Source organism: Malaclemys terrapin, chromosome 12 (assembly GCF_027887155.1).
Source record: "Malaclemys terrapin pileata isolate rMalTer1 chromosome 12, rMalTer1.hap1, whole genome shotgun sequence".
NCBI classification, from domain to species: domain Eukaryota; kingdom Metazoa; phylum Chordata; order Testudines; family Emydidae; genus Malaclemys; species Malaclemys terrapin.
In genome coordinates this window covers 48,960,079-48,980,555 of record NC_071516.1, presented here as the reverse complement: position 1 = coordinate 48,980,555, position 20,477 = coordinate 48,960,079, and the positions used below count along the sequence as shown (strand labels likewise).

Below are 20,477 nucleotides of genomic sequence, written 5' to 3'. Positions count from 1 at the left end.
GGGAATTCCCCAGCTCCTCAGGGGGCAATGTAGCTCTGCATTCTGTAACTAGTAACCAGAAGGGCTCTGGGAATGAGAGCTGTGCATGCTTGTCTGATTGATTCCCCCTGGGGAGCCGTGAGATGGGATCTCTGTGTGTCTGTGTTACCAGGGCCGGCTCTAGGTTTTTTGCTGCCCCAAGAAAAAATAGTTTTGGCCGCCCCACCCCACTTTTTTTTGGCTTTTACACATGTTTGCACTTTGCAAAGTTGTTTTGTTTGTTTGACTGGGTGCGGTACTGATGCAGCATTGGGCAACGACTGCATCTGAATCTGCTGGAGCCGGGTGTATCTGCCTGAATTTCTTATTGAGACAAAGGAGCTGAAAAGCCCCATGGGCCACTAGAGCGCCGGAGTAACTCGTGCGCCTGAGATATGTGCGCAGGGGAAATACAGACTAGAGAGGGACATTTCCAGAGGCTTAAATCACCGCGTGCTTTGCAGCCCCAGTGCAGGGCCGCCCAGAGGATTCAGGGGGCCTGGGGCAAAGGAATTCTGGGGACCCCTTCTTTAAAAAAGGTTGCAATAATATAGAATGCTATAGTCTCGTGGGGGCCTGGGGCAAATTGCCCCACTTACCCCTTCCCCCCCCCGGGCGACCCCGGTAGTAATTGTAATAGATCTGATTAGTATGTTCTGCATTTATAAAGGGCCCTTTGCTGTGGAGAAGAGCTCTAGCTGCCACAGCACTTAAAAGCAGGCCCGCCTGGGTAGACACAGCAGTCAAGTTACTGCAATGTTTGTCAGGAAGAAAGCAAATGAAAAACTAAACGAAATCTCAAACTCGGATCAGTCTATCTTGCCCCACAGCTCTTGAAACCAGCCAGCCAGTTCATTTTATTCACGCTCTGCATTTGCATTAGAGCTGGTTGTGAACTTGAGAACCACTGTGCAGGGACATGAGGGACTGTCTTTTTGTTCTGTGTTTGCACAGCACCTATCGCAATGGGCCTTTGTCCATGACCAGGGCTCCTAATCTGAGCTCAGAACTTGCATGATGAGGGTAAGTGGACTGTTACTGCCTGATGTGAGCTATTGATCCTGTGTCAACTGGGGGGACATGGTATTTACTTCTGTAAAGCAGCCGAGTACAGATAACCCAAGTGCAAAGACACACCAAAGGGTATAGTATTGACTGGAGTTAAGGATTATGGCAGAATATTATTGCCCTGCAAGTTAACAGCACAACTGGGTTTCACCGTAGAGCTACGTACACAGACACGGCGCTAGGTTACCACACAATGCGCTGTGTGACCATTAGCACGGTGCGGAGGCCAGTAAAGTCTCCTGTCTGTCAGGCTGCAGACTGTCCTGGATTCCATTTAAATCTGCCTGGTTTGCCAGTCATTACATCGCTGGGATACACAAGCTGAAGGTTGTCGGAGGGAAGCTCTCACCCCCACAGCACATTTTTAAGGGTATTTGGGGGGAAAAAAAAACGGACTGAGTTTTGGACTGTAGAAATGCAAAGGGGTTGTTTCCTCTTGAGGGGGAGAATTTCAGCTTCCAAAATTCAATGCTGTGCTTACAAGCCAAGTTTTCCAGACAAGTATTGATGAGGACACAGCATTGTCCAGACACAGCGGGAACTACTTCCAAATGACTGGCTTGCCCTTCCTTGCTGAGGCCTGATAAACTCATTGCAGAGAATACTCCCAAATGCCCCCACCACTGCTCCAACTTCCACTCCCAGCTCTGTGCACTCCCTGCAGCCAGTCACTCACCCATAACCACTGGATGCGCTTTGTGTGATCTCTCCAGCCACCCCAGTTCTGCACACCCCCTGCAGCCAGAGTCACCCACAGCCACCAGACGCGCTCTGTGCACCCTCTCCAGCCACCCCAGTTCTGCACACCCCCTGCAGCCAGAGTCACCCACAGCCACTGGACATGCTCTGTGCACCCTCTCCAGCCACCCCAGCTCCGCATGCCCCCTGCAGCCAGAGTCACCCACAGCCACCGGACGTGCTCGTGCTCTGTGCGCTCTCTCCAGCCACCCCAACTCTGCGAACCCCCTGCAGCCAGAGTCACCCACAGCCACCAGACACACTCCGCGTGCTCTCTCCAGCCACCCCAGCTCTGCACACCCCCTGCAGCCAGAGTCACCCACAGCCACCGGACATGCTCTGTGCGCTCTCTCCAGCCACCCCAGCTCCACATGCCCCCTGCAGCCAGTCACCCACAGCCACCAGACGCGCTCTGTGCGCTCTCTCCAGCCACCCGCAGCGCTCCTTCCAGCCGGAGCTGCCACTGCCTGGGAGACGCGCTGCGAGCGCAACCAGAGCGCCTGCCCCCTCCCACCCCGTCCCCAGCAGCTGCCCGTTAGCGGTGCGGCAAGAGCCCGGCTCGCCCAGCAGGAGCACTCGCGTGGGGCACAGCCAGGTGGTGCCGCTTGCCGGCGGGGAGTCCGTGGCAGGGCTGGCACAGAGCCCAGGCGTCCCCGCGCCCATCCTCACCTCCCCGTAGGACCCGGGGCGTGGCTGAGCGTCGCGCAGTACAGGACCAGCCTGCCCCACGCCAGCGCCTCCCTCCTGCTTTCCTCCGCCCGGGGCCGGAGCACGAGTCCTGCTCCGCGGGCAGCTCAGCCAATCGAGCCCCTGGAAAAGGGCTGCGCTGCCGGCGGCAGCATATCCCGCAGCTCCGTGCGGCGGCCACCAGCGTCTCCGAGAAGCCCCCCGCGCCAGGGAAGGGATTCTCGGCCAGGGTTCACGGGACCCCTGCGGGGCCCGGGGCCTGGGGCAAATTGCCCCACTTGCCCCCCCCTTCCCCGAGCGGCCCTGTTCATATCCTGAGGGACAGAGGCGGCGCTAGTCCATTGGGGTCCCTTAGCAGGAATAATGTTGAGGGGCCACCTACACACACAACGCAGAATAAAAAGCAAAGGCGGGGGGGGGGGGCTTGAGCTGTTCTGGGCCCTAAGCAATTGCTTAATCTGCTTGTGCCTAGCGCCGGCTCTGGTGAGGAAAACGCCCCAGCAGGCAGGGCCAGGTCTGTGTCTGGGCAGAGATTGAGGCTCCTAGAACCAGAGGTTGGTATTTAAACAGAAACTCCCCGGGCAGGGATTTGCATGCGCGTTTCACGCAGCAGGGATGGGGATGAAAGGGGCCGGCTGAACGGGTCTGGTTGGATGGAGACGCCTCGCTGGGCTGTGGCTGCATTTGACACGGCGAGAGGCAGAATCCAGCTCTCTGCATGTCCCCCCAGGGAGTGTCGGTGAGACAGGGCAGCGCTCCCAGGGCCTCACCCAGAGACCATCGCTGCCTTCACTGCCAGGGGTTCGGAGCTGGCCCTAAATGCTTCTGTTATATACTGAAAACTTGGTTGGGAGCCACAGCGCCCCGGGGTATAAAGCGGGGTGGGAGCCCATCTCCCCCGCCCCGGCTCGCTGGGTATTTCCCCTCCCAGCACAAAGGAGACGCTGGAATTGCAGGGGCGGATCTGACCAGAGCCCAGCTGTCTGTCCGCGGCCAGTGACAGACGCTCCAGAGGGTGGCGCCAGGCTGCCCCCTAGTGGGATATTGTGGAATTTCCCGCTCAGAGTGGAAGTTTCTTCCTAACCCCCTGAGTTACCGGTCGGTTCGCGATCTGAGGAAGCCTTTGAACCAGTTGACTCATGGAAAAGTGTCAAAAATGTCCTGAGTTCACCCCAACATCATCTACTTGGAGATAATTTCTATTGGTGTGTGCCTGTGGGTACCAGGGAACATCCTGTGTGGCTGGGGAAGGTGGTGGGCGATAGGGGAACATGGGCAAGGAGGTTTCAAAGTTTGAATGGGCCAATGGATTTGTAAAGGTATTGAAGCTTTTACCTCCCTTTGATTTCGGTGTGAGTTAGACAATTGAATAACGTTAATAAGATGGTCCGAAGGGCATCAGAGTTCCACTTATTATGATTCCATATTGTTGACTTTCCTCCTATTTAGGTAAAGAATCACTTTACATCTGCTATCCAAAACTATCCTTTTGTTTTTTCATTATACCCTTCCCCTAAACTTAACCCTAACCTAACCCTACATTTATTTCTAACCTTACCCCAATTCTAAATCTGTCCTCTATATCAAGTTCTAGTCCGGATTCTAATTTTAATTTGAATACTGAACCCTCGCCCCAAGCAGAATCCTATACTTATCCCCTAACTCCAATCCTAAATTATTCTTTGACATAACAGAAAACATACCCCTCATCCGGTGGTTTTCAAACTTTTTTTCTGTTTACCGAGTTGAAGAAAATTGTTGATGCTTGCAACCCAATGGAGCTGGAGCAGAGAGGTTTGGGGTGTGGGAGGGGCTCAGGGCTGGGGCGGAGGGTTACAGTGTGGGGGTGAGAGCTGCGGGGTGGGGCTGGGAATGAGGGGCTCAGGGTGTGGGAGGGCACTTTGGGTTGGGGCAGGGGGTTGGGGTGTGGGAGCGGCTCAGGGCTGGGGCGGAGGGTTCCAGTGTGGGGGTGAGAGCTGCGGGGTGGGGTTGGGAATGAGGGGCTCAGGGTGTGGGAGGGCACTTTGGGTTGGGGCAGGGGGTTGGGGTGTGGGAGTGGGTCAGGGCTGTGGGCTGAGGATGCAGGCTATGGGGTGGGGCCAGGGATGAGGGGTTTGGGGTGCAGGAGGGGGCTCTGGGATTGGGAGAGGCTCAGGGATGGGACAGTGGATTGGGGCAGAGGGTTGGGACATGGGATTACCTCGGTGGCTCCCGGTCAGTGGTGCAGCGGGGGTGCTGCATCAGGCTTCCTGCCTCTCCTGGCACTATGACCACACTGCGCCCAGGACGCAGCCAGCAGCAGGTCCAGCTCCTAGGCGGAGGTGCGCAAGAGGCTGGCACCTGCAGGCACCGCCCTCCCAGCTCCTTTTGGCCGGTTCCCAGCCAATGGGAGTGAGGAGCCCGTGCTCTGGTCAGGGGCAGCGCGTGGAGCCCCATGGTCCCCCACCTAGGAGCCAGACCTGCTGCTGTCCATTTCCAGGCACAGCTTGGTGTTAGAACAGGTAGGGACTTGCCTGCCTTAGTCGACGGGACTTTTAACGGTCTGGTCTGCGGTGCTGACCAGAGTCTCCGTGACCCAATGTCTTCCATTCCGCAACCCAGTACTGGGTCGCGACCCGCAGTTTGAAAACCACTGCCCTAGTCCCTTTCACTTAACACCCAAAAGATATTATTGCCATCTCTCTCTGGGTCTCCTCTCAATTCTCACCTAAGGGGCAGCCAGGAGAGGGAAGAGAAACCCCGAGACTGTTCCATCCGAGTGTTTGTTTCTTAGGGATAAATGGCCCCAGCGCCCAGGAATCACCAATTCGGCCCCTGCACAGCTCGTGCTGTCTTGCTGCAATTCCGAGGCCGGTGGGATTTTGTGCCAGGAGGATAAATATGACTTCTGGTGCCTCCGTTTTTGTGAGTGTCTCCCCCAGATTACTGGTGCTAAATTTGAGCTCTGATAAATCCAGCCCCACGTGCCCCTTTGAGACCCTCCTCTTCGGTTAGCAGCCAGAGCGGCTCCACCTACAGCGAGTTGACGGAAGGACTGTCTGTGACCTATGTAAGGGCTGGAAGAAACATCCCGGATCCCGTGAAAATTCCTGGCCTGTAGCCAAGCCGAGTTGGGAGGTAATTTGGGTTGGCAGATTTGGGTTCTTAAAAATAATTTGACAGCCAACATTTATGTGTGTTTATTTGAAAACATTTTATTTATTTTATATAGTTACACAGAATTATGAATTTTAAGCTTTTAATTATTTTGTCAATTTCTATTATAAAGGATTAAAATGCGGGGGCGGGGGGAGGGTTGTTGTTGGTGGTGGTGTTTGGTTAAATCCACATTTACCTCCATTTATGAGTAAAAATCTGATGCTGCCTAGCCTACAAATAATGGAAGTTGTGAGTCAGTCAACGTGCTGCGTGTCTGCATGGAAACCCCTTCCCCTTTTTGTACGAGTCCCTGCTGTGCTCTGTGTCACTGTGTGTGTTTCTGGCACAGTAATACACGGCGGTGTCTGCAGCTGTCAGCGAGCGGAGCTGCAGGGAGAACTGGTTCTTGGAGGTGTCTGCAGTCAGAGATGGTGACTCAGCTCTGGAGAGACGAGGCAGAGCCTGTGGTCCCGGCCTGAGGATACACATATCCCATCCACTCCAGCCCTTTCCCGGGGAGCTGCCGGATCCAGTCCTAGCTGTAGCCGCTGCTGCTAACGGAGAACCCACACAGGTCAGTGTGAGGGTCTCTCCGGGCTTCACCACGCCCGGGCCGGATTCGACCAGCTGTACCTGAGAGAGGACACCTGGGAAAAGTAAAATGGAGCATTAAAGCCCCAATTCTTCTGCTATGGAATGGGTCATTTCACCAACATCTTCTTTGTCCCCTGCTCACATTTAAAGTCCCTTTAAACTTTAAACTGACAGGAAACCTAGAAATGAGCGGACAGGACACAAGGGAATTGTGAACATTTCCCTCCCCCCACAGGGACTGGCATGTAGGTATCTCGAGTGGGGATACACTTCCCGGGAAACTGAAGCACTGTGTGGGGGATGAGAGAGTCAGCCCTCCTCTTCCTGTCTGGGATTGTAAAATAAACATTGCAGCAGTGGATGCTGCAAACTGTGTTGGGCACAGAGAATAAAGAGAATTAATGTCCCGATGCTGAGACTCTTCTAGGGGTATGTCTACACTACGAAATTAGGTCGAATTTATAGAAGTCGGTTGTTTAGAAATCATTTATATAAGGTCGATTGTGTGTCCCCCGCCACACAAAATGCTCTAAGTGCATTTTGTCGGCGGACTGCATCCACAGTACCAAGGCTAGCATCAACTTCTGCAGCATTGCACTATGGGTAGCTATCCCACAGTTCCCGCAGTCTCCGCCGCCCACTGGAATTCTGGGTTGAGATCCCAATGCCTGTGGGGCAAAAACAGTGTCACGGGTGATTCTGGGTACATGTCATCAGGCCCCCCCTCCCTCCCTCCCTCCCTCCCTCCCTGCTGTGAAAGCAACGGCAGACAATCGTTTCACGCCTTTTTTCATCCCACACGCCATAGCACTGGGATCATGGAGTCCGCTCAGGTCACCGCGGCAATTATGAGCACTTTAAACACCACACGCATTGTCCTGGAGTATATGCAGAGCCAGAACCTGCCAACGCAAAACCAGGCGAGGAGGCGACGGCAGCGCGGCGACGAGAGTGATGAGGAAATAGACATGGACATAGACCCAAAGTACGGGCCCCAACAAAGTGCAAATCATGGTGTTAATGGGGCAGGTTCATGTCGTGGAATGCTGATTCTGGGCCAGGGAAACAAGCACAGACTGGTGGGACCGCATAGTCTTGCAGGTGTGGGACAATTCCCAGTGGCAGCGAAACTTTCACATGCGTAAGGGCACTTTCATGGAACTTTGTGACTTGCTTTCTCCTGCCCTGTAACACAAGAATACCAAGATGAGAGCAGCCCTCACAGTTGAGAAGTGAGTGGCGATAGCCCTGTGGAAGCTTGCAACGCCAGACAGCTACCGGTCAGTCGGGAATCAATTTGGAGTGGGCAAATCTACTGTGGGGGCTGCTGTGATCCGAGTAGCCAATGCAATCAAAGAGCTGCTGGTATCAAGGGTAGTGATTCTGGGAAACGTGCAGGTCAGAGTGGATGGCTTTCCTGCAATGGGATTCCCTAACTGTGGTGGGGCGATAGACGGAACCCATATCCCTATCTTGGCACCGGAGCACCAAGCCAGCGAGTACGCAAACCGCAAGGGGTACTTTTCAATGGTGCTGCAAGCACTGGTGGATCACAAGGGACATTTCACTAACATCAATGTGGGACGGCCGGGAAAGGTACATGACGCTCGCATCTTCAGGAACTCTGGTCTGTTTCAAAAGCTGCAGAAAGGGACTTTCTTCCCTGACCAGAAAATAACCGTTGGTGATGTTGAAATGCCTATAGTTATCCTTGGGGACCCAGCCTACCCCTTAATGCCATGGCTCATGAAGCCGTACACAGGCAGCCTGGACAGTAGTCAGGACCTATTCAACTATAGGCTGAGCAAGTGCCGAATGGTGGTAGAATATGCATTTGGACATTTAAAAGTGCGCTGGCGCAGCTTACTGACTTGGATAGACCTCAGCGAAACCAATATCCCCATTGTTATTGCTGCTTGCTGTGCGCTCCACAATATCTGTGAGAGTAAGGGGGAGACATTTATGGCGGGGTGGGAGGTTGAGGCAAATTGCCTGGCCGCTGATTATGTGCAGCCAGACACCAGGGTGGTTAGAAGAGCACAGAAGGGCGCGGTGCGCATCAGAGAAGCTTTGAAAACCAGTTTCATGACTGGCCAGGCTACGGTGTGAAAGTTCTGTTTGTTTCTCCTTGATGAACCCTCCGCCCCCCCCCCACCCGGTTCACTCTCCTTCCCTGTAAGACAACTGACCTCTTCCCTCCCCCCTTCGAACACCACTTGCAGAGGCAATAAAGTCATTGTTACTTCACATTCATGCATTCTTTATTAATTCATTACACAACTAGGGGGATAACTGCCAAGGTAGTCCGGGATGGGTGGGGGAGGAGGGAAGGACAAGGTCACACTGCACTTTAAAACTTTAACTCTTATTGAAGGCCAGCCTTCTGATGCTCGGGCAATCATCTGGGGTGGAGTGACTGGGTGGCCGGAGGTCCCCCCACCGTGTTCTTGGGCGTCTGGGTGAGGAGGCTATGGGACTTGGGGAGGAGGGCTGTTGGTTACACAGGGGCTGTAGCGGCGGTCTCTGCTCCTGCTGCCTTTCCTGCAGCTCAACCATATGCTGGAGCATATCAGTTTGATGCTCCAGCAGTTGGAGCATTGACGCTTGCCTTCTGTCAGCACTGATTCGTCTCCCCATATGGCGAGCAGATCCCGTACCTCCCGTTCGGTCCATGCTGGAGCTCTTTTGTGATCCTGGGACTCCATCATGGTTACCTGTGCTGATGAGCTCTGCTTGTTCACTTGTGCTCTCCACGCTGGGCAAACAGGAAATGAAATTCAAAATTTCGCGGACCTTTTCCTGTCTACCTGGCCAGTGCATCTGAGTTGAGAGTGCTGTCCAGAGCGGTCACGATGGAGCACTCTGGGATAGCTCCTGGAGGCCAATACCGTCGAATTGCATCCACACTACCCCAAATCCGACCTGGAAAGGCCGATTTCAGCGCTAATCCCCTCGTCAGAGGTGGAGTAAAGAAATCGATTTAAAGAGCCCTTTAAGTCGAAAAAAAGGGCTTCGTCGTGTGGACGGGTTCAGGCTTAAATCGAGGTAATGCTGCTAATTTTGACCTAAAATCGTAGTGTAGACCAGGTCTAGGAGTATCTAATGGGGAGGGAAGGCCGGTTTTAGGAGCATGGACTGACAAGCAGCTTGGGGAAAGGCGGGGGGGGGGGAGGGGAGGACCAGGCCCTGATAAGAAGAGGCAGGTTCTGGGCTGGGGTTGCAGTGATAGGAATGAGGAATGCATTGGAAAAGGGATGTTTTCTGCAGGGGCTTTTTAAACAAACACAGAACTGCACAGTCAACCTGTGGAACTCCTTGCCAGAGGATGCTGTGAAGGCCAAGGGTATAACAGAGTTGGGGGAAAAAAAACTAGATATATTCATGCAGGACAGGTCCATCAATGGCTATTAGCTGGCATGGTGTCCCTAGCCTCTGTTTGCCAGAAGCTGGGAATTGGCACAGCAGGAGGATCACTTTATGATTCCCTGTTCTGTTCATTCCCTCTGGAACATCTGGCATTGAGAACTCCCCTGTTATATTGTCCCACCCCCTGGCCCATGCACATGAGCTCCCCGGGGCCCTGTTCATAGCCCGGCCGCAGGCCGCTCACCCCGCTCAGAGCCAGCGCCGGGCTTCAGCTTCCCATCCCACCTGGGGAACGAGCCGCCAGCCGCAGACATGACCCCCAGCCTGGCCATCGACTTCCTCCTGCTGCTCCCAGCGGGTATGGGCGGGATCTGCGCTGCCGCTGGGTGCCCCGGTACCACATGTCCCCTAATAACTGCACCTCAGCAATATTTCCCCTTTATTTCCCCATCTGCAAGTGTCTATTCCCAGGCCAGCCTGGTGGAGTCCAGCCAGGTCAGTGTGAGGGTCTCTCCCGGCTTCATCGCTCCTGGCCCTGACTGGACTAATTCTATTTGGGACCAGTCACCTGTAAAGACAGAACACGTTACAGTTTAATCCTGACCTTTGTTTCTCAGGGTTTGATCATTTCTCCAGAATTTCTCCTCCTGACTTACAGGGTGACAGAGCAAGTAAAACCAGAAGTAACAACACATTTTCCATTTTTGTAAAAGGTGAAAAGAAAAGGGACAAAAATGAAATTCACTTCATCCCCTAGGCAGACGGGTCCCAGAAGAACCCAGGAGCTGCTATTTAAACGGGGAACCTGGCTGGGAGATTTGCATAAAGATCAGACACTTGGCCATCACCCCTGGAAAGGGATTGAAACCACCTGAGCTCTGTCTAATAGAAACTGGGACTGGACAACAGGGGATGGATCACTCAATAAATTGCCCTGTTCTGTTCATTCCTTCTGAAGCACCTGGCATTGGCCACTGTGAGAGGAGAGGCTACTGGGCGAGATGGACCATTGCTCTGACCCTGTATAGCCGGTCCTATGTACTAGACTAGGTTCTTTTACTGATGCCCATCACCGTAGTTTTGGGCACCTCCTGTTTGTTATTGTGATTATAAAGTTGTTGTTCCTTTGAGATAATCAATATCATGATATTGCCTTTAATTTTCAGAAGGCTCTCCGATTCCTGGTCCTTTCCCTACATTGATAAGACTTGTCACACCCCCTGAAGCCCTGGAAACAGGGAATGATATGACAGGACCCCGGGAATTATGGGCTGTCCCCACACAGGCTGCTGGATAATTGACTCAGCTCCTTGTCTCATCCTGGCTGCTGTAGGATTCCATTGTACTTGGGAGCAGCGCCCCCATCTGGCCATATCAAGAGCTGCAGCTGCTGCTAAAGAAAGGCCTCGTGTATCGCTGGCGGGATGTGGGAGTGACGCCCAAGTGAGAAGGGTTTTTTTTTGTAGATGGGGACTGGGCAGAGAGAGAGATGAACTGAGATACCCACTTTCTCTCAGGCAGTGTCTGGCAGAGACCAGAACTGAACCCGAATCTCCTTAAGTCAGTCCCGTGCCTTTCCCCTAAACCTAAACATAAACATAAATCTATCCCTCCTCCCATAATGCATTGCAGCTCGAAGGCTGATTTTTGGAGGTGCTGGGCCCCTGCAGCTCTCACTGACTTCAGGCAGAGCAGTGCCCGCTTAGCGCCTCTGACACTGGCTCCCCTGGGGCAACATTTCCTAACGCGGTGTCTGAGTTTGAGAGTCTGAATATTTCAGGGCCCAACATGAGTCACAGGGAGCCTGACTCCCAGAAGTGGACAATCGCTCACAGCTGTGACTGATGTCACTCAGAGATGCAGGTGTTGAGCATCTTTTGGTATTGAGAACCAGAGTATCTCACCATTAATGTCAACGTCACCCCTGTCTCAGTGAGTCCCCAGTGCACATTTCAGCAGGAAGCGCAGGGAAGCGGAGCGTGTAAAATCCCTTAGTGGAAGGGGCTGGTAGCGTGGGATGCAGGGGAAGAAAGGCAGGGTGGCTCCTGAAATCCCCCTGTCGGCAATACCTCGTCTGTCAGTCTCATGCCCTACAGCACTAACTGAATGTTCATGTCGGCTGACTAGAAATTCGCTTCCCCTTTTTGTACGAGTCCCTGCTTTGCTCTATGTCACTGTATAGCTCCTGGCGCAGTAATAGGTGCCGGTATCTGCAGCTGTCAGCGAGCGGAGCTCCAGGGAGAACTGGTTCTTGGAAGGGTTCTCGGAGATGGTGATGCGACTCTGGAGGGAAGAGGCGTAGTATTTTGTTCCCCCTTGCTCTATATCCCCCATCCATTCCAGCCCTTTCCCGGGACTCTGCCGGATCCAGTGCCACCAGCAACAACTACTGCCCAGGGTGTCCGAGGAGGCGCCTGAGATGGAGCAGGTGAGGCTGAGAGTCTCTGAGGGTTTTACAGTCCTGGGCCCTGACTCCACCAGCTGCACTTGTGACAGGACCCCTGTGGAAAAGACAGAGCCGTGTGAATAATCCCACAACCCATTCATCCCCTGGTGCTGTGCAGATCGGTCCCACCCAATACTCACACCAGGGGGTGGCCAACAGTAGAAGGAATCTAAGTATGGATTTCATGATTGCACTGTCAGAGAACACAGCCTCTCTCAGCTAGAAATGCAAGAGCCTCTGAGCTTTCCATGGCCAGGAGTTTGTGTTTATACAGGAGATGCATGGGCAGGCATTTGCATGCAGGTTTTACCCAGCGGATATAAGAGAGGAGAGGGGTTGAAAGGGAAATGAGAATGGTCTGTGCTTTGCACAAAGGAGACACAAAATTCAGATCCACAGCTACTGACTTTGAATCATAGGGTTTTTCAGCAGAAATTGGAATGAGCCAGGCGGCTCAGGGCTCGTGCTGGGCTCTGGGCATCATATCTGGTATTGTCAAAGGCTCCAGTTTAAAGGTTACAAAAAGAAAACAAAAGCACCTGTGTTTAGCACAGAGGAATCCACAAGCTCAAATAAAGAGATAAACCTGATCGTGTCTAACTAAACATTCCCTGTTCTACTTACTTTCCAGTCCCTTCCCAGGAGCCTGTCGGACCCAGCTCATGTAGTAGCTGCTGAAGGTGAACCCGGAGGCTTTGCAGGAGAGGCGGAGAGAGTCTCCGGGCTTTTTCACATCCCCTCCAGACTCCACCAGCTGGACCTGGGACCGGACACCTGGGAATAGAAAGATATTATACATCACATTGATATTCAGAGAAATAATAGACTGTTCCCCTGCCCCGCCAATGGGTGTGAGGGGAGAAAATACCTTCCAAAGCCACTGCAAGGAACATTACATGGAGCCAAAGCCTCATTTTCTCGGGTGCTGGAGAGGAAAGTTCTCAGGGGACTGGCTGGTCACTGCACAGACCCAGGGGCTGCGGATTGTGTCTCCGGTGCAGCCTGGGCAGAGAAAGGACAGATTTAAACAGGAAACTGCAGCCTGATTTGCATATCCCACTCCTTATAAGACACACAAACTCCTTCCCTGGGTGATCTCATTTCTTGCTCTCCATTTCTAGCTCTCTCAGCCCCAGGAAATATTACTAGCCAAGCACCTAAGGGATTCAGGAGCCTACTGAGTGCAGGCTTTGAGGATCTGGTGCCGTGTCTGATTTAGGCACATAAAGAGGCAGGTGGATGCTGAATTCCCTTAGTGGACTGAGCCCTAACCACACATGGAATGAAAGCCCCTGGCAGGTGGCTGCCTGGCTCTCCTAGGCTCCGTCCAGAATTCAAACCTCTCTGCCCAGGCTCTAGTTCTCTAAAGCTCCTGAAGGATTATACTGAAATAGGAATGAGGTGTCCATCTCTCCAGGGCAAACCCTCAGCCTGGCTGTAGGGAGGGGGTTAAATAAAATATTTTCATACAGTTGAAAGTTGGTTCTCTCAGCCTGGGATATTGCGAGGTGGAGGGGGTGAGGAAAGGCGCGGGGGTGTGTGTGTAAGGAAAGGCGGGGAGCAGTCGAGTGAGGGGCATAGAGTGTATTAGGGGACAAGGGAAAGCTGCAGGCTGATGCTTTTCTATATCGAGGGTTCTTAAAACTACAATACCCACCTGGGGAAGTGAGGAAACGGATTGACAGAGCGAGGCAGGTACCCAGAAGTCACCTACTACAGGACAGGCCCAACAAGGAAAATAACAGAACACCACTGGCCATCACATACAGCCCCCAGCTAAAACCTCTCCAGCACATCATCAACGATCTACAACAGAGATCGGCAACCTTTGGCACGCAGCTCGCCAGGGTTAGCCCCCTGGTGGGCCGGGCCGGTTTGTTTACCTGCCGCATCGCCGGTTCAGCCAATCCCAGCTCCCACTGTCGGTGGTTTGCCGCTCCAGGCCAATGGGGGCTGCGGGAAGCAGCGTGGGAGGAGGGATGTGCTGGCCGCCCTTCCCACAGCCACCATTGGCCTGGGACGGCGAACCGTGGCCAGTGGAAGCCGCGATTGGCCGAACCTGCCTACGCGGCAGGTAAACAAACTGGCCCGGCCCGCCAGGGGGCTTACCCTAGGGTGACCAGATCACCCAGGTCAAATATCGGGACGCGGGGGGGCGGGGAAAAAGAAAACCCTTCTCCACAAGTGCTGGAGGGAGGCCCGGGAGACGCAGGGGGAGCGCGGTGCCGTGAGTGAGAGTCCAGCCTGGCCCCGAGCAGGCAGGACTCAGTTGGGTGGTAGGGAGAGGAGGGGGGTGGCCCGCGGGGCCAGGCAGCGGCTGTTTTCCCCCCCGGGCAGCGGGACTCGGGAGCAGCCGCTGCTGCAGCTCCCACTGCCGCGGGGGGAGGAAGCGGCCGATGGTCAAGCTCGGCTGCTGCGGCTCTGGCGCCCCCGAACCCCCCGAGCCCGGGCCTGCTGTGGCAACCCAGCGCCTGGGCTGCTGCCCAGCTGGTGCAATCCCGCGGCGGACCCGGAGTGGGGGCAGCAGGCCCCAACCCCCCCCCGGTCCTGCTCGGGTCCCGTGACACAGCCCCCGCTAGCCATGCTCAGAGACAGGATATTGAGCTAAATGGACCTTAACTTGGTCCCGCCTGGGAATTCCCCAGCTCCTCAGGGGGCAATGTAGCTCTGCATTCTGTAACTAGTAACCAGAAGGGCTCTGGGAATGAGAGCTGTGCATGCTTGTCTGATTGATTCCCCCTGGGGAGCCGTGAGATGGGATCTCTGTGTGTCTGTGTTACCAGGGCCGGCTCTAGGTTTTTTGCTGCCCCAAGAAAAAATAGTTTTGGCCGCCCCACCCCACTTTTTTTTGGCTTTTACACATGTTTGCACTTTGCAAAGTTGTTTTGTTTGTTTGACTGGGTGCGGTACTGATGCAGCATTGGGCAACGACTGCATCTGAATCTGCTGGAGCCGGGTGTATCTGCCTGAATTTCTTATTGAGACAGAGGAGCTGAAAAGCCCCATGGGCCACTAGAGCGCCGGAGTAACTCGTGCGCCTGGGATATGTGCGCAGGGGAAATACAGACTAGAGAGGGACATTTCCAGAGGCTTAAATCACCGCGTGCTTTGCAGCCCCAGTGCAGGGCCGCCCAGAGGATTCAGGGGGCCTGGGGCAAAGGAATTCTGGGGACCCCTTCTTTAAAAAAGGTTGCAATAATATAGAATGCTATAGTCTCGTGGGGGCCTGGGGCAAATTGCCCCACTTACCCCTTCCCCCCCCCGGGCGACCCCGGTAGTAATTGTAATAGATCTGATTAGTATGTTCTGCATTTATAAAGGGCCCTTTGCTGTGGAGAAGAGCTCTAGCTGCCACAGCACTTAAAAGCAGGCCCGCCTGGGTAGACACAGCAGTCAAGTTACTGCAATGTTTGTCAGGAAGAAAGCAAATGAAAAACTAAACGAAATCTCAAACTCGGATCAGTCTATCTTGCCCCACAGCTCTTGAAACCAGCCAGCCAGTTCATTTTATTCACGCTCTGCATTTGCATTAGAGCTGGTTGTGAACTTGAGAACCACTGTGCAGGGACATGAGGGACTGTCTTTTTGTTCTGTGTTTGCACAGCACCTATCGCAATGGGCCTTTGTCCATGACCAGGGCTCCTAATCTGAGCTCAGAACTTGCATGATGAGGGTAAGTGGACTGTTACTGCCTGATGTGAGCTATTGATCCTGTGTCAACTGGGGGGACATGGTATTTACTTCTGTAAAGCAGCCGAGTACAGATAACCCAAGTGCAAAGACACACCAAAGGGTATAGTATTGACTGGAGTTAAGGATTATGGCAGAATATTATTGCCCTGCAAGTTAACAGCACAACTGGGTTTCACCGTAGAGCTACGTACACAGACACGGCGCTAGGTTACCACACAATGCGCTGTGTGACCATTAGCACGGTGCGGAGGCCAGTAAAGTCTCCTGTCTGTCAGGCTGCAGACTGTCCTGGATTCCATTTAAATCTGCCTGGTTTGCCAGTCATTACATCGCTGGGATACACAAGCTGAAGGTTGTCGGAGGGAAGCTCTCACCCCCACAGCACATTTTTAAGGGTATTTGGGGGGAAAAAAAAACGGACTGAGTTTTGGACTGTAGAAATGCAAAGGGGTTGTTTCCTCTTGAGGGGGAGAATTTCAGCTTCCAAAATTCAATGCTGTGCTTACAAGCCAAGTTTTCCAGACAAGTATTGATGAGGACACAGCATTGTCCAGACACAGCGGGAACTACTTCCAAATGACTGGCTTGCCCTTCCTTGCTGAGGCCTGATAAACTCATTGCAGAGAATACTCCCAAATGCCCCCACCACTGCTCCAACTTCCACTCCCAGCTCTGTGCACTCCCTGCAGCCAGTCACTCACCCATAACCACTGGATGCGCTTTGTGTGATCTCTCCAGCCACCCCAGTTCTGCACACCCCCTGCAGCCAGAGTCACCCACAGCCACCAGACGCGCTCTGTGCACCCTCTCCAGCCACCCCAGTTCTGCACACCCCCTGCAGCCAGAGTCACCCACAGCCACTGGACATGCTCTGTGCACCCTCTCCAGCCACCCCAGCTCCGCATGCCCCCTGCAGCCAGAGTCACCCACAGCCACCGGACGTGCTCGTGCTCTGTGCGCTCTCTCCAGCCACCCCAACTCTGCGAACCCCCTGCAGCCAGAGTCACCCACAGCCACCAGACACACTCCGCGTGCTCTCTCCAGCCACCCCAGCTCTGCACACCCCCTGCAGCCAGAGTCACCCACAGCCACCGGACATGCTCTGTGCGCTCTCTCCAGCCACCCCAGCTCCACATGCCCCCTGCAGCCAGTCACCCACAGCCACCAGACGCGCTCTGTGCGCTCTCTCCAGCCACCCGCAGCGCTCCTTCCAGCCGGAGCTGCCACTGCCTGGGAGACGCGCTGCGAGCGCAACCAGAGCGCCTGCCCCCTCCCACCCCGTCCCCAGCAGCTGCCCGTTAGCGGTGCGGCAAGAGCCCGGCTCGCCCAGCAGGAGCACTCGCGTGGGGCACAGCCAGGTGGTGCCGCTTGCCGGCGGGGAGTCCGTGGCAGGGCTGGCACAGAGCCCAGGCGTCCCCGCGCCCATCCTCACCTCCCCGTAGGACCCGGGGCGTGGCTGAGCGTCGCGCAGTACAGGACCAGCCTGCCCCACGCCAGCGCCTCCCTCCTGCTTTCCTCCGCCCGGGGCCGGAGCACGAGTCCTGCTCCGCGGGCAGCTCAGCCAATCGAGCCCCTGGAAAAGGGCTGCGCTGCCGGCGGCAGCATATCCCGCAGCTCCGTGCGGCGGCCACCAGCGTCTCCGAGAAGCCCCCCGCGCCAGGGAAGGGATTCTCGGCCAGGGTTCACGGGACCCCTGCGGGGCCCGGGGCCTGGGGCAAATTGCCCCACTTGCCCCCCCCTTCCCCGAGCGGCCCTGTTCATATCCTGAGGGACAGAGGCGGCGCTAGTCCATTGGGGTCCCTTAGCAGGAATAATGTTGAGGGGCCACCTACACACACAACGCAGAATAAAAAGCAAAGGCGGGGGGGGGGGGGCTTGAGCTGTTCTGGGCCCTAAGCAATTGCTTAATCTGCTTGTGCCTAGCGCCGGCTCTGGTGAGGAAAACGCCCCAGCAGGCAGGGCCAGGTCTGTGTCTGGGCAGAGATTGAGGCTCCTAGAACCAGAGGTTGGTATTTAAACAGAAACTCCCCGGGCAGGGATTTGCATGCGCGTTTCACGCAGCAGGGATGGGGATGAAAGGGGCCGGCTGAACGGGTCTGGTTGGATGGAGACGCCTCGCTGGGCTGTGGCTGCATTTGACACGGCGAGAGGCAGAATCCAGCTCTCTGCATGTCCCCCCAGGGAGTGTCGGTGAGACAGGGCAGCGCTCCCAGGGCCTCACCCAGAGACCATCGCTGCCTTCACTGCCAGGGGTTCGGAGCTGGCCCTAAATGCTTCTGTTATATACTGAAAACTTGGTTGGGAGCCACAGCGCCCCGGGGTATAAAGCGGGGTGGGAGCCCATCTCCCCCGCCCCGGCTCGCTGGGTATTTCCCCTCCCAGCACAAAGGAGACGCTGGAATTGCAGGGGCGGATCTGACCAGAGCCCAGCTGTCTGTCCGCGGCCAGTGACAGACGCTCCAGAGGGTGGCGCCAGGCTGCCCCCTAGTGGGATATTGTGGAATTTCCCGCTCAGAGTGGAAGTTTCTTCCTAACCCCCTGAGTTACCGGTCGGTTCGCGATCTGAGGAAGCCTTTGAACCAGTTGACTCATGGAAAAGTGTCAAAAATGTCCTGAGTTCACCCCAACATCATCTACTTGGAGATAATTTCTATTGGTGTGTGCCTGTGGGTACCAGGGAACATCCTGTGTGGCTGGGGAAGGTGGTGGGCGATAGGGGAACATGGGCAAGGAGGTTTCAAAGTTTGAATGGGCCAATGGATTTGTAAAGGTATTGAAGCTTTTACCTCCCTTTGATTTCGGTGTGAGTTAGACAATTGAATAACGTTAATAAGATGGTCCGAAGGGCATCAGAGTTCCACTTATTATGATTCCATATTGTTGACTTTCCTCCTATTTAGGTAAAGAATCACAATATCACACGTGAGTGGGGGTGGGAAAAAGAAAAAAAAAAAAAAAGGGGGGTGGAAAAAAAAGAAAAAAAAACCCTACATTTATTTCTAACCTTACCCCAATTCTAAATCTGTCCTCTATATCAAGTTCTAGTCCGGATTCTAATTTTAATTTGAATACTGAACCCTCGCCCCAAGCAGAATCCTATACTTATCCCCTAACTCCAATCCTAAATTATTCTTTGACATAACAGAAAACATACCCCTCATCCGGTGGTTTTCAAACTTTTTTTCTGTTTACCGAGTTGAAGAAAATTGTTGATGCTTGCAACCCAATGGAGCTGGAGCAGAGAGGTTTGGGGTGTGGGAGGGGCTCAGGGCTGGGGCGGAGGGTTACAGTGTGGGGGTGAGAGCTGCGGGGTGGGGCTGGGAATGAGGGGCTCAGGGTGTGGGAGGGCACTTTGGGTTGGGGCAGGGGGTTGGGGTGTGGGAGCGGCTCAGGGCTGGGGCGGAGGGTTCCAGTGTGGGGGTGAGAGCTGCGGGGTGGGGTTGGGAATGAGGGGCTCAGGGTGTGGGAGGGCACTTTGGGTTGGGGCAGGGGGTTGGGGTGTGGGAGTGGGTCAGGGCTGTGGGCTGAGGATGCAGGCTATGGGGTGGGGCCAGGGATGAGGGGTTTGGGGTGCAGGAGGGGGCTCTGGGATTGGGAGAGGCTCAGGGATGGGACAGTGGATTGGGGCAGAGGGTTGGGACATGGGATTACCTCGGTGGCTCCCGGTCAGTGGTGCAGCGGGGGTGCTGCATCAGGCTTCCTGCCTCTCCTGGCACTATGACCACACTGCGCCCAGGACGCAGCCAGCAGCAGGTCCAGCTCCTAGGCGGAGGTGCGCAAGAGGCTGGCACCTGCAGGCACCGCCCTCCCAGCTCCTTTTGGCCGGTTCCCAGCCAATGGGAGTGAGGAGCCCGTGCTCTGGTCAGGGGCAGCGCGTGGAGCCCCATGGTCCCCCACCTAGGAGCCAGACCTGCTGCTGTCCATTTCCAGGCACAGCTTGGTGTTAGAACAGGTAGGGACTTGCCTGCCTTAGTCGACGGGACTTTTAACGGTCTGGTCTGCGGTGCTGACCAGAGTCTCCGTGACCCAATGTCTTCCATTCCGCAACCCAGTACTGGGTCGCGACCCGCAGTTTGAAAACCACTGCCCTAGTCCCTTTCACTTAACACCCAAAAGATATTATTGCCATCTCTCTCTGGGTCTCCTCTCAATTCTCACCTAAGGGGCAGCCAGGAGAGGGAAGAGAAACCCCGAGACTGTTCCATCCGAGTGTTTGTTTCTTAGGGATAAATGGCCCCAGCGCCCAGGAATCACCAATTCGGCCCCTGCACAGCTCGTGCTGTCTTGCTGCAATTCCGAGGCCGGTGGGATTTTGTGCCAGGAGGATAAATATGACTTCTGGTGCCTCCGTTTTTGTGAGTGTCTCCCCCAGATTACTGGTGCTAAATTTGAGCTCTGATAAATCCAGCCCCACGTGCCCCTTTGAGACCCTCCTCTTCGGTTAGCAGCCAGAGCGGCTCCACCTACAGCGAGTTGACGGAAGGACTGTCTGTGACCTATGTAAGGGCTGGAAGAAACATCCCGGATCCCGTGAAAATTCCTGGCCTGTAGCCAAGCCGAGTTGGGAGGTAATTTGGGTTGGCAGATTTGGGTTCTTAAAAATAATTTGACAGCCAACATTTATGTGTGTTTATTTGAAAACATTTTATTTATTTTATATAGTTACACAGAATTATGAATTTTAAGCTTTTAATTATTTTGTCAATTTCTATTATAAAGGATTAAAATG

General features: G+C 54.5%; 1 gene segment (V, D, J or C); it reads right to left on the bottom strand.

The window, feature by feature from the left end:
- Positions 1-11,775: 11,775 nt before the first annotated feature.
- On the bottom strand, positions 11,776-12,241 carry LOC128846332 (immunoglobulin heavy variable 4-38-2-like). The segment is given in 2 exon segments: positions 11,776-12,110; positions 12,196-12,241. Coding segments are annotated over 2 exon segments (381 nt in total).
- Positions 12,242-20,477: the final 8,236 nt, after the last annotated feature.